The sequence below is a fragment of the Pagrus major genome, chromosome 4, assembly GCF_040436345.1.
Source record: "Pagrus major chromosome 4, Pma_NU_1.0".
NCBI lineage: Eukaryota > Metazoa > Chordata > Actinopteri > Spariformes > Sparidae > Pagrus > Pagrus major.
Window position 1 is genome coordinate 14779030 of NC_133218.1, and position 14745 is coordinate 14793774.

Sequence of the window (14745 nt, forward strand, 5' to 3'; positions counted from 1 at the left end):
GCATCACTTCAATACCAACTAGACAAAGATCTAAGATGCCTTTGTGGACAATGAGACTGGCATTGTGAGCATCACAATGTCATTTTTATGTTATGGTGGTGCTGCTGTTCAATTTCTTTTGCAAAAGAGTTTATGAGTATTCCTCATTAATCACAAGTTGGGGAAACTTGGCAGTGTTAGCACAGTACAAAAGGATATTTCTTTGTTGTTGTTGTTTGTTTTGTTTTTTTTATTATTTCTTGCATCTTTTTTTTCTTTTTCAAATAAGCCTGCAGCATATTTGACAGTGCTCTGTTTTGAGCAAGTACAGTGGTGGAAGCAATGGGATGGTGGCAGCAGAGGGAGCTTGTTAAAAGAACAACAACTCTGGCTTTCATGAGAAATGAGTATGCAGAGAAGTCATGCTGTGCAAGGATCTACGAGCTTTGTGCAATGCCCGCACCAAATGCACTTGCCTGGTGCTGGAGTGGGGGGATTGAGATGGAAGATGTCCATGGACACAGCGAGGGTTCCTTTTACGCAACACAGGGTTATTTTCACTGACAGGTGTTTGACAAGATGACCACAGTCATTTATGTGTGTGCCACTTCACAAGTATGTGTATAATATTTGTTGTCTGAGGCCAAAATATGGCTCCAAAAATTCAGAAATGATTTGTCACTTACACAGAACATCTGACATTAGTCTCTGTGCCTTGTATTAAAAAAAAAGAGCATAAGAAAGAAATGGTTTTCAAAATGGAGACTGGTTTACATCTCGAAACTTTGTTTTTAGTTATGGATTTTTTTAGATAAAAGAAAAAAAACAAACATTTCAAACCATTTCTGTGACTCACGGTTTATATTCCATCCATTTTATTGACTGAAGTAAAGGCAGTTAGTCACCATTACAGACCAATTTAAATGCATAGCATGATCATGCCTGATGTACAATAAAACCTTGATTCCAGTGCAGTCCAGCTTGAATAGGAGAGCTTTTGAACCTGTGTACTATGATCTGAAAGCTACTCATTCATGAGCTGTCCCACAGTGCTTTGCAGCGTACCTCCGGGTGCTTCCGGATCACAGGCATTCAATCTCCTTCAACTCTGAATCTGCCCTCACCATCAAATTTCATCAAATTTGAAGCAGGCCAGCGTGAAAGGCAAATGATTACAATCTGCTCTCCTGATTGAACTCCACTGACCTCTCCGCAACAAATGGCTCTTTTAAAAAGCACCAGTGAATGTCAAACTATTCCTTTTTCTTCCATTGGGAGGGCTGAAGGGTCCAGTCCACTCTGCTTCATCTGGACAGCGATGTCGAAAAGGTAGTCATAGCATTCACACCTACAAAATGCAGCAGGATTTTAAGTGTTGGAGGAGTAAAACAAAATATAAAAAATCTAAATCCTTTTTTCCATATGCCTGCAATACAAATATACTAATATATGTTTGGTCACAAACAAGATCAAAGAGGTTAATAATGCCAGGAGGTAAATAACTCACATGGTCTTTGCCTTTTCCCAGGTCTCCCCCCACACGTAGACACCATGTCGGCGGACGAGGACCGCACACGAATCAGGGTATTCCTCCATTGCCCTAGCCATCCGGTCTTTCAAGTCCTTCTCCTCTGGTGTATTTTCAATAATAGGCACGACCAGCGTGTCATCATACCTGGATATATACAGGGAACAATACAACAGATTACACCCAGGCTGTTAAAATAGGCTGAATATGTGACACTTTGAACATTAATATAGCAGCAAACAACCATTTGCCTTGTAAAGCATCTATGTTATTGTGCCAACTGGGCCACGCTAGTGCATGTGAGCGATTTGGGGAAAGGCAGTTGGGTTGATGCCCAAACCGTCGATATTTGACAACCCACTCAACAATCAACTATCTTTTTCAGAAATCGCTTACTGCAGGTTTAACTATTTGGGGCTTGTACTTTTGCCATCAGACCTCTGTCAGATCGAGGCTGGGTAGACAGAAACATGCCTGTTCCCAAAACTTGACACCACCATTTGCAGTACAGTCACTCTGATTGTGAGGCAATCAAATCAAAGCAGCACAATGACTGAATGAGGCATATGGCTCAGGAGGTAGCTCAGGTCGGTCACTGATCGCAGGGCTGGTGGTTTGATCTTCATCTTCTCCAGAAAACCCAAAATTGCTCCTGATGGTCAGGCCAGCACCCTTCCTGGTAGCTCGCTGCCATCAGTGAGTGTGTGCTCGAATGAATGTGTGACTAAAATGTGTTAGTCACTCTGGATAAAATCACTAAAAGAATCTCAAATGCAAGGATTTGCTCTTTTTCTCGGTTGTATATCATTACAAGTTGAATGTCTCGAGGTTTTGGACAGTTTGAAAGCAATTTGAAGCTGTCACCTCAGACCCTTTTCAACATTTTTTGGACATTTACAGAGTGAATGATCAATCAAAAACATGAATAATGAAAATAACCATTTTGTACTGCCGTAATCTAACAGACTTCTGACTGCCTCCTTCCAATTCTAACCAGAGAGAAAGGACCTAGACCTCTGCCAACATTTTCTGCTTTTTTCTGCTGCCTGGATGGGTAATGACTAACGAGCACACCGTCAAATCTTTGAACTGTTAAAGTGTTACTCCCATCTGGCTTTCCCATCAATGCTAGAATGTGAAGTGGATCCTCTAAAAGAAATGAGGCCATTTTAAATGACTTAATGTATTATTTTACACAGTACCTTATTTTATGCACAAAGTAAAACGTAATGAAATTAAGTAAAACGTATCGAAAGTCTTTTTAGACAATCGGAAGTAGTAACAAAAAAAAAAAAAAAAGAGCCTATGACTGTTGTACGGAGGAATTTCTTGATAATGACTCACATGTTTCAGCCTGTGATTTGCATCTGGCTTATTGGGAATACTGGGACATGACAGGGCACATTCATGTAGGAAGAGAGCATGGCCAAGAGAGCAGTACATATTGTCATGTGGTTTACGTACAAATGGCTGCAGACTAAGATGAAACTGTACTCTTCATGTGGTTGATTTGATGCTTTTCTTAACGCTGATGAAGACAATGAGCCTAACATGTTTGTTTCCACAGCAAAGTTGGCGCCTGCAATGGACGATGCTGGAAATTTCAACTGTTGGATTGAGGGTGATGAACTTGTGACAATCTCCACCTTGATTAATGATCCTTGATAGGCAAATTTCCTTCATTTTAACAGTCCTTGGAAGATGAGCAACACGTTAGCATGAATCAGCATTTTTGCATTACAATTTCACTTTCAGATTCATGGCGATGTGACATTTGTTGGTGTATGTACCAGAAACCTGTTTTCTCATCTGGAGAACACGATTTGTCGGCACTACAGCACTACAGTTCTTTATTATCACAGTGTTTTGTCACATTTTACTTTATCATAAAATTGCAGCTTCTGCGATTTGAATATTACACTTGGACATATTGCAATTTCAATAAAATTGAGTTACTGTGCAGCCCTACTGGTGAGTGAAATATACTGAAATATTCGGAACATTTCTAACGTGTGTGTCATCCTGTACTATTGTACTCAGGTGTTTATTCTTAGGGTTGCTAACTCCAGTGAGATGAAAAAGGTAAGGATTCTGACAGGAAGGTCAAACTTCGATTTGTGATGCACTGCTGTCAGTGCGTTGCTGCTGCCGCTGAGTCACACAAAACTGAAGTAGTTATAGAAGAACTACACACTATATTTTTGTTTCACTGTACACAAATTCTTGTTGGTACATGATGTTGATCGAGGTGAAAAGTAACTGCCTTTTCTGCTCAAAATTAACTTGTACTATATGCGTTTGGATTTGAAGATTAGGTTCAGCCAGATAATTGCCCGTGCCATTACCCTGCCGGAAAGGGCAAGTCTCTGAGGTCTATTACACATGTTGTGGGTTTGCATTTTTTTTAAGCATGCAGGAAGGGGGGTTCTAGCAGAATTTGAGAGTGTAGTTACTCTTTACTGTAGCTCTGTTAAACTGCAACATTTCAAGCTACAGCAACCGAAACCAGTTTTATTTCAAACACGAGGTCGAGCAGGGTTGAGACTTTTCTGAAGTGAGTCTGCCCGGGTGGAGGCGTACACCTTTTGGATCTTCCATATTTGTCATTCGAGTCAGTGAGTTTGCAGCTTCGGTCTCTACTATGACTGGCAAGACACTTTCATAAACAAGACTTTACAAACCTCCACTTGACTGAGAAATGCAAATGCTTAGAAAACTCTTTGGACCTCACTAATCCTTGCTGCTTGATTACATACCGATAGTTGGTGCCTGTGGTGCCCTTACGAATCCCCTTGATCATCTCCTGATGTGTTATCCTGAACTCTTTGCCAGGATACAGCAGTGTTGCCATGACAGCAGCCTTGGAGTGGGTGTGTATAACTGCCTGTGCCCCTGTATTTTAGCAAAGGAAGAGCAGATTATGATTTTTGAGAGTCGTCTACTGGTATTGTCTTTCTCAAGCTATAATGTTTTTTAAAAAAGCAAGAAAACATGTGCTACCTCCCCACAGGTGATGATCACACATCAAGGTTGACTAGGTTGTGAAATTCTTTTGTAAAATTTTTGTTTTGTTTGTAATGGTTTTGAGTTTCAGAGGCAAACTGAAAACTTTCGAGTGGCTTTCCAGGATGGAGGGGATGAGAATTTGATACACACATTTTTGAAGTGAGGTATTTCATTAAAATGTTAACCTTTAATTTGACTTTTAATGCTTTTATTCAATAACTGGAGCCATTCGGTCCAATAAAATTTGGAAAGTCTAGAAGAGCCGCACAATTAAATTATTTTATCCCAATTCAAGTTAGCCGGGCGCTAAACTGGAATTTAGCCGGCTCGGCAGAAGTCTCAAGTGCGCACGCTCTATTTCACTCGCTTCAAAAACAAATGCACACGCTATCCAGATCAAGATCTTTAGAGCCACTAAATACATGACTGCATTTGCCCACAGGGGCCACCAGAATCAACAAGGGATTTACATTCTTTTTGGCTGCTTAAAATAAAAAAAATTAAAATTGTTGGTGCGTGTATGAGCTATGTATACGTGTATCTCACCTCTCATAGTATAGGCATTCATAAAAAGGGGTGTACACTGGCTCTTCTTCAACTTCTTCCAGGCAGGTGGACAGCTGATGTCTCTCTCCTCCACGTCACACACAAACATGTCTTCTGGCTGAGTAACACAGACAATAAAAACACTGATACTTATCTGAATACTGCTCCATCACAACTCTGATTATTTAGACCATAGAACAATATTTCACACCGTGGTAAGAACCTGCTCACCTGTATTCTCTCTTTCTGGACACCCGATGGTGCGATGTAGATCTGCTCTCTATGAATCACACAACACACAAATATGTATGTAGTTCCTGAAATAGCGATTCACAGAGTTTGTTTTTCATATCATAATGGAGCATCATGGCTTTGTGCAGCATACAAATAGATGGCCTTATTTTTTCTTAATTTGTCATTAATTTATTAATGTACTAAGTTCAAGTGTTTTTGCTAAAACAAAATCTTAAAGAACCACTCACTACAGCTTTTTTTAGCTATCCATGAAGGACCCAATCTCCAAGGCAGTTATTCAAAGTAATTCTTTATACTTATGCAACAGTTTTCTACAGACTTTTCTGCAGTTATTATGAAAGACCAACTCAACCAGTTTTACACAATAAAGTATGTATACAAGTGTAGTGCTACTGCATTTGTGGATAAAAGTAGTATAAAAGCCTTTTTGTGGCTCCAGAGGAAGCTGCATGCAGTAGCTAAGTTGCATTGTGGGTAATGTAAGCACCAGGTTTTGAGAAGAAGAAAGAATGTGTGGAATGAAGAGGGAGATATCTCTGATTCTGCTGTGTCTATTCTTATCATTTGTTTTTGAACTGTATATAATGAGTCCAACAGTGTTATAGGAGTGCAATGCTAGACCAGTTGACTGCTTTTGCATCTTAGCTCCAACTGAGTGACAGGCAAGTTATCAGATTATGTGCAGCTTCCTCTCGAGCCACAAAAGACTTTAAAACTACTTTTTTCATAAATGTAGCATTACTCTTTAATGTGCAAAATTGGTGGAGTTAATCATTTTTTAATCTAAAACTTTTTGTGTCTTAATCTTCATTGTTCCATATACTTGCAGTTCACTTTCAACTGCAGACATGCATTGTAAATAATGATGCTATGACACTCTGATGTTTCATTTCCCTAACCAAAGAAATTAGTCACTGTTTTTGAAAACTTTACTTGATTAAAAGACCTAACAATAATAAAAAAAGGCCTGAGATTAAAATCAACTGGTTTTTAGTGTTATACACACAGCGTCAGTTGATCCCCTTAAAGTCTTTGCAATGATCATATTTTTGCTTAAATTTTCGGAGCCTTGCTTCCCGATAGAACGTACAGGATGAAGCCATTGTAAGCTTCTTTATTGAACAACAAACACAGCACATAAAGGAGTAGCCTATTGATTTTTTTTGTGCAATGTTTGTCGAGACCGCCTCAGGCTCTGAGTCATTTCTGAGTCAAACCACAGCTACTATGAAAAAAATCAACAACAGGCCTCAAAACTTAAAATTCAGACCTGCACTCCTGGAAAGTAAAAATACACTCATTAGGATTTTGGTGTGGAGCTGTGTAGTGTCTGACAACACTACTGTCTATTCAGATTGCTTTATGTGTTACATAAAAACCTGCTCTCTTTTATCTGGAGTTTTAGAGTAGTAAGTCTTGGAGGCTGAGCTGAACAATTTAAGCAGCGATTTATAACCAGCTACAATATGGAAAAATCTGAATGGCTCTCATTTAGGAGACTATGTAGAGGATGATTGGGGCTTCAAATATTTCCTGATTTTAAACGTAATTTTAACTAGAAAGTAGTCATTACTCCATCAAAAACGCAGTCGTTTTGAGGAGTAATACTCTGAAAAGCTGAGATATTGCAGTGGAGCTTGGAACTACTTGTTTTCTATCTGAATCTAGAGGTATAATAATTTAACAAGATGAAAGGAAATTCTCCTGTGAATCATTTTAAAAGTTACAATTTCTTTCCATCTGAATCAAATACCAACACACATGGAGCGGCTGTCAGTAAATCTTACTTGGTTTCATCTGAGGTTTCATCAACTTACCCTGTCCGCTTAAATAAATGTCTGCTATTCCCCATTTCAAAAACGGATTTGCTAATGGGTGGTGCTTTTTCTGTAGCGGTCCTCCAAAACATCACAGTTCAAAGATGTTAGTAATAACCTGTCAAAGCCTTCAGTTTGAATTCGGTTTTATTTTGGCAAAACTGTGGCCTTCTGTCTTCACCCCAGATTTGCACACATTGCCAAAACTGACATAACTGACCTCACGTCAGTTTCCCTGCTTTTGTCAGCATACAAATGCTCAAAACAATCTTCACAACAGAAATACATTTTTGGCATGACTGTCGAAGATCAAGGTGAATTTGTGAATTCAGTTATAGTAGCCTTTAAGCTGTAGTAGTCACGGTTAAGCAATCATTTAAAAATAACCATTTCTGTTCCTTCACAATATTCTGCAAAAATTCATCGACATACGAACCCTCGTCTCAGACTGATTCCTCCGCCTGTCCCTGTCACCCATCCCAGCTGGTAGAAGAGTCGGCATAGCTCAGGGATGAGTACACGAGGATGCTCCTTCTCCTGTACAAACACAAAATTGTTAACCGATTAACATCAAGTTTAATACTCTTTACATAAATAGTTGTGGAATAAAGTCATTAAGCTTTAATCGCACATGCTTAAAAGTAGGTGTTGGGTAGTGCTGCACCAGTAGTCATTGTAATAAAAACAGCAAAATATTCAAGATAAGAAATGCAGCATTTTCAATGCTTTTGAAGCAAAATTGTGAGTCACAGGAAAAGTTTTGTTTTGTATCATGTATGTTTCTTATTTCAAGAAATGAACATGAACAGATCAAAACCAACAATAAACTGATCCTACACACGGGTACAGCAGGTAAAGCTAAATTCAGATTATTCCTCTGTGTCAAAGAGCTCCATTGTGTCCCAAAACTATTAAAGCACATCAGTTTTGACTTGTTCCTTAAGTACTATAAACACCCACTGGCTTGATTCCACACCAATCAGCCACAAGATTAGTACCACTGACAGATGAAAAGAAAAACAGTGATCGTTAACATGCAATGCGCTTCTTGGAAACCATGGGTCTTGGCATTCATTTGGATGCCGATTGATGCAAATCACCCATCGAAAAACCCTTACAGGCAAGGTCCACCACCTCATGGCAACAGAGAAGTTAAAAAAGTAAATTCTGGCACACACTTTTCAATTGATTTTTTAAAAAAAGGCTGACGTCTTTCTCGAGACTTCTTGAGAAGGGTTTCCCAGGAGAAAATTTGATGGTAATCAACATGATCAATTTTATTCACTTCACCTGTTATTTGTTTTAAAGTTGTGTACACCAGTGTACACCACCCTTCTGCTTTAAACACTCACAAGCGCAACAATGTGTATCAGTCCAAATCTGAAAATACCTCCTAACAAAAACCCAGTTATTACATTTGCCAAAAGAAATGACTGAGCCTTAAAAAAACAAGTAAGTAAAAAAAGTCAGTATACATTTAGTTTTGAGAGATGAACTAACAATGTTGGTTTTGGTCTTTTCATGGGATTTGTTGGCAATAATTAAATTGATGGCATGCACTTATCTTTCCTCAGTTATGTTTTGAGTCATGCTGCAACATGACAGTGTCACAGCAAACATATTAATACACCATGTCACGAATGCATACATCATAACTGCTTGGAAGAATGAGTTAATGCTTCCTAAAAGACCATAAAATATCCTTTCTCACTTTGGCAGTAACCCGTCAAGCTCAGGTGTTGTTCTATCGTGTCATTTCATAAAAATGCAGTTCAAAGTGTTTATCGGTCATGTCATGCTTGCCTGTTTGTCTGTGGCCTCTTGACCTGCATCTTGACAGCCGTTGCTGGTGCCACACACAGATGACATATCCTGTGAGAAAACCGTTGACAACATTTAGAGACGACACAATGCCAAGAGAAGATGTCTGGGAGAAGGTTGCAATAACATTGATTTTGGTGTCATATGAAACGTGCTTAGTGCTCTTATGTCACTTCATTCAACTGAATGAAACTGCATACTGTCATCATTTTAGTTCCTTATTTTGATTTATTCCCTGCTGAAACTGGATATTGTTGAGATAACCCTCGGGGAAGAATAACAAAGAACTGATCAACCGTTCCCACAAATTCCTTTTCTTCCTTCTCCTCCTACGTGCCAGTTAGGAAGAAAACATGGTTTCCTAAGAAAGAAAGGCAGATAGGCAGCGCTACTCAAGAATCTGATGTCACTATCGGTTTAAATTCCTATTCATTCCAATGGTTACATAATGGAAAAACATTAAAGATATGAATTTTTAAGGAAGTGAATGCAAGTAAAAATGGTGTACCTATTTGGAATTGATTGTTAAATAGATAGTTAAAAGTGGAAAAAGAGGTAAAGTTGTTTTTCATTTTGTCATAGGATTGGACAATTTAATCTGTATTAGATTTAAAATGGCTACACGAAAACAAATCAAACAAAGACATTGTTATATGTATATTCTATATTTGTAAGATGTGTCACAATTCTCTGCATCCACGATTCAATTTGATTTTCTATTTTTTTCTTTCAGCATTGCCAGCTTTGCCATAGTCAGACTATCCCGTCTGGGTTACTAAAGATCTAAACAGATCATTGGTTTTGACATCTGTCAGTTACGTTTTCAAATTCTTTTCTTTTTTGTACAACAGCTTGCCTTTATCCCGGTGTCATTTTGCAGGTTAGGGTTAGGCAAGTTCAAATAATTCCAGTCAAAACACCCCAGTAAACCCTCTTCCGAAACAAATTCCAAGAAAGAAAATAAACCCAACATCTCCACTGCTATCGCAGTTACCTCTGGTACCTGTGTCTTTGTACACACAGGATAAGTGTCTGGGAGTGCAACTGCAGGTTACTGGTAAGTTAGCTGTGTTGTGTCGTCTTTAAGGTTGTTTTTTTTTTCTCTCTCTCTGGTGGAGTGGAAAAATAAAATACAGATGAATGCTGATCCTGCTTTTGATTTCAATGATCAAAATTAAATTTCATTTGGATCAATTATAAAAAAGAATATTAAAATTGTGCCACCCCAATTATTTATTTAGTGCTCTCATTTTCCTCTATAATCCAATTTGAATTTCAGTGCTTATTGTTTTTAATATTCAAATTATGTTTGAATTTTTAATACTCAATTTTTGTCTTTTTTTTATATTAACTATAAGCATTTTGAACAAGTAACGTGATAGCTTTCTTGCTAAGTAAAGGCTAATTAAGCTTTAGAACTGGTAAACTCTGTGATGAGGAGGTGGGCATTGCTTTCAGATTTTGTCAGGTTAGAGGTCAACATTAGCACATTGAATGTGACATTTTGAAAACTCATTTTGAAACTGTCAGAACCCTAACAGAGACAGAAAAGCCCATTTGTGGCAGCTGATAGGCAAGACACTGAATGTTGCTAGCGAGTGGTGTGACTTTATCACCCTATGCTTTGTAAGCTATTTGTGGGGCTACCTGTGTAGTCAACCCCATCTTAAAACAGTGTTAAGTTTGTCACCTAGCTAATGTCAATCAAAACCCATGTCCAACGTATTTTTCTCTTACACTACCAGTGCTTTACCCCAGTGCTCTCCAGCACCCTGCCAACACGTTTCTGCCACCAAAAAAAAAAAAAAACTATATGGAGATGCGGCTCAAGGTGAGAAGGGCGAGATTAGTTCATGTTAGCCAACATATTTACAAACAAAAACAAAACGCACATTAAAGTTGTATTATTTTTTGTACTATTTGAATTATATTCAACTCCAGAAATTAACTGTTATGCAGAGCACTGTCAATAGTTTTCATGAGGACACGTAGGGTAGCTTTTTCTTTTTTGAAATGGAGACACATTGTCAATGCCAGAAAGAAAAACAATCAACCGTCACAGCTGATAATCAACCATATGCTTATCACCGCTGACACGAGCTGATGGCAGCCATGACAGATAGCCATTTCCATCAAAAAGGTTTTCTGAGGGCTAAATGGCTGCAAGGACACTTGCAGTAATTCACATTAAACTACATGTGTGACTTATTGTCTGCGAGAGAAGGACTGTGCTGCACGACACTGTACAAACAAACACTTAGAAGGATAATCTTGGCAGATTTCTCAGTAAGTGTTGACAGCTAATTAGTGTCTGTTAGCTTGTGTTAGCTTACAGTGAACACTTAGTGGTTTAATGGAGGAGGATAAGCTAATGTTGATGGATGTTTGAAGTTAGACAGCTAGAATTACCAGGAGGGATAAATGTAATGCAACAGGGTGGACAACATTTGCAAACATTACTACTACTGATAGTCAATTGTCAATTTTGTTCTAAACAAAGAGCAATTGTAAATCTCAGTGCTCCATGGTAAAGTGTGCGTAGGCATTGTGACAATGCATGCATGTTTAACATTACAGTAGTCCAGTACAGACATAAAGGTGGCAGCAACAAGTCTCCTTATGGACTCCAAGGAAAATCAAGACCTTTTACTCAAATAGAAACTCAAATATTTTAATATGAATACTGTGTTCACTTGAATATATGCCAAAAAGTATTTGCATTTCTTTGCAGCTGCTGTGATTTTTTGGCATTGGAGGTTGTACTGTACATGTCGACACACACACACATATATGAGCCACTCTGTGTCACTGAAACTTTTGGTATGCAAATGTTTTTGCAACAAAAGATTATTTTAGTTCATGTCATTTAATTGAGCGGCTCCCTGTTTAAAATTGCGTGCTTATCAGCTGAGTCATCTGGACCAGCCTTTTAGATGGGTTGGAATGAATACAACAATTCAAAAATGTGTTTTACATACACTGACATCTGTAACTGATCACAAGATGCCGCATTCAGTTCACTCAACAGGTGGCTTACCGCAAGTTTGCTAACTGAAACTTTTAAAACCATAACGTTGTCATTTGTAGATTTTTTCCTTATGGTACCTGTACCAAACACAGAGCTATTCACAATAACAGCACTGTTTTAAAGTTTAACTTAATGTTTAAGCAAGTGGATTTTAAGACCGACTAGCAAACAAACAAATGGACACTGCTGAAATATGACCTGGGTAGCTTGTATCATTTGACCGAGGGGGAACATGTGGCTACATGTGTAAATGAAAGTAAAGTTGCAATGCTTAAATCACACTCTAGCCCCAGTTTGTGGCTCATGTATTCAAAACAAGTTGCCACTCACCACAAAAAATATCTTTAAATTTCACAGAGCAGTCACCCCAATCACATTAATTGTAACAGATATTTTCACTTTTTCTGATACTTCATTCATCAAACGATTAATCAAGACATAATTGTTAGTTGCAGCACTCAAAATGAAATAAAAAAGTATATTCAATCACTTTTATCATTCATTTCTGGAGGGCAAAGTTTGCATTCCATGTGCATTTCACGAAGACGTACAATCAACAAATTCAAATTATGGCTTTGAGGAGAACTGCTCTAATGAAAGGCTTCTTTTAGCTTTTCAGTTTTGTCTTGTTGGGTACCACGCATTGATTTATACAAGTGAACCCTTTTGTAGCTGTTGTAGAAATACAGTACATGTTAGTGCACATACTAATTTGGAAGACTATGCAAATTAAATTTTATTGCACAGAAAGTTTATATCAGGTCCTTTCATCTGATCAAAAGAATCTGTTTCACCGTCGCATGCCTATCAGTGACATCATCTGCCCCAGTCCTGGAGCTGAGTTGGAATGAAAACATAACCTTATATAACAGTCCTATGTGGGGAAACTGGTATATCTGATGAGAGGTAAGACATTCCATTCAGTTCACAAAACAGGCACATTGTGCAAACACTGCCACTTTACATTTTTAAAGCCGGAACTTTGTTTGTTGACTTTATTCCTTTGCAACATGCTACATGGAGCAAAAACAACAGTGGCAATGAGTGAAACTGCTTTAGATTTACATGAACAAAGCTAAACTTACAAATGTGTATCTTGCAACCAATGGAACTAGTACAATTGATCAACATATTATCGAAATCGCAGTATAGCCAAGTGCAATATCCTAACTGCAGAAGCTGCAATTGTTTATTTTACATATATTGTGTGACAACACAGCATTATAATGATGTACTGCTGCAGAGATGCCCTGGCCTACAAATCTTGTTCTCTAGATGTAAGTAGGGCTGCACGATATGGTTGAAATGTTGGATATTGCACTTGGTCATGTAGTACTTTCAATAATATTTCAATTAATTGTGCAGCCTTTATCATAATAAAGTACTGTAGTGCTGCAGTTTGCTCGTTTGTTTGGTACAGACTCCAACAAATCTCACATCACCATGATTTAAATCGGATATTTATCAGTGAAAGTGAAAAATTATGATTCAAGAATAACCATAACCAGTAACGTTAATCGTGAACCATATCGCAATGTGTCAAAATAGTCGCAGTGTGATTCATTTTAACCATACCGTGCAGCCCCCAATAAAAGCTACAGCTTGTGTTGTTAACTGAGGGAGAACATATGGCTTGACTTTAGTTAAGCTAGCTGAGTTACAGTAGTCACGTTTACATCAAGTTTGAGAAGTTACGCTCCTCAAAATAGTGTTAAAATCTGCCTCATCAAACGAGAAGTCAACGCTCATTAATATAAAGGTTGTCTCAGTTCAGCAGCAAGAGTTACGTTGTTGAATGATTAGCTAAAGATTATAAGTTATGCTAAAAGTTCTGTGCAGTCGGTGCTAACTAACGGCTATGGCTAATCAACAGCAGTTAGCCTAACTTTGAAAGCAGGTACGTTTAGCTTGCAAACTCATTGTGCTGCAACAAGACAACAATAGTTTGACCTGTTACTCGTCAGACAGGTAAAACACACATGCAAAACATGACTACTTACCTTATGTTGTAAAATCAGTAATATAATATTCGATGTCCAAGACGGCTAACGTCGCTGCACACATTACGTCATCAGTGTGCGACATCTAAACAGGATGTCGCATGATGTGAAAGCTGTCCACCAAACCTGTCTTTCTCCCTCTCTCCTTGATGCATCCACGGCCTTTTGTCAAAATACGGACACATCGGCTGTGTCAGAAGAAGTATTGAAATCATTTAGCCAAGTTAAGTGAAAAAAAATAATGATAAAAACACTCCATTACAAATAAAAGTCCTGTACTCCAAAATGTGCAAAAGCAAGTGACCACAAGCTGTATTAAAAGCAGGCTTATGAATTAAAAGTGAATATCTATTCTGCTGAATGGACCAGGTCAGTGTTATTATATTATTGGTTTTTTTCCATCATGTTTTTTTGTCTGCTAACTCCTTCCACATTTTTCAACATTTCAACTCCATTCAACCATCAAAATATTCATCCCAATCAGGACATTACTGCTACCATTCAGAATTTTTATATTTTTTAATAATTTCCTAGATATTTCACGTTTTCTGGGCTTTTTTACCCATTCAAGTAAATGCACAGAATGTTCTTAAATCCCACATTTTCACACTTTATTTTAAATTCTAGGTCCTGCATTGTAGGCAACTGGACTTGTTTCAGTTTCGTGAAGATGTTTCACCTCTCATCCAAGAAGCTTCTTCAGTTCTAACAAAGTAGAGGGGAGTTGGCAGGGTTTTAAACTCTGTGTGGGTGTGACCCTACAGA

General features: G+C 38.1%; 1 protein-coding gene across 1 annotated transcript; it reads right to left on the minus strand.

Annotated features, from left to right (window-relative positions):
* Positions 1 to 831: 831 nt before the first annotated feature.
* apip (APAF1 interacting protein) lies at positions 832 to 14061 on the minus strand. The gene is made up of 8 exons (XM_073464356.1): positions 13981 to 14061; positions 8935 to 9003; positions 7568 to 7668; positions 5291 to 5339; positions 5060 to 5177; positions 4264 to 4399; positions 1487 to 1654; positions 832 to 1327 (listed from the first exon to the last, which is right to left on the minus strand). The coding sequence occupies exons 2-8, from the start codon at positions 8998 to 9000 to the stop codon at positions 1228 to 1230; spliced, it is 738 nt and encodes a 245-aa protein (XP_073320457.1). The 5' UTR covers positions 9001 to 9003; positions 13981 to 14061; the 3' UTR covers positions 832 to 1227.
* Between the last annotated feature and the right edge of the window lie 684 nt (positions 14062 to 14745).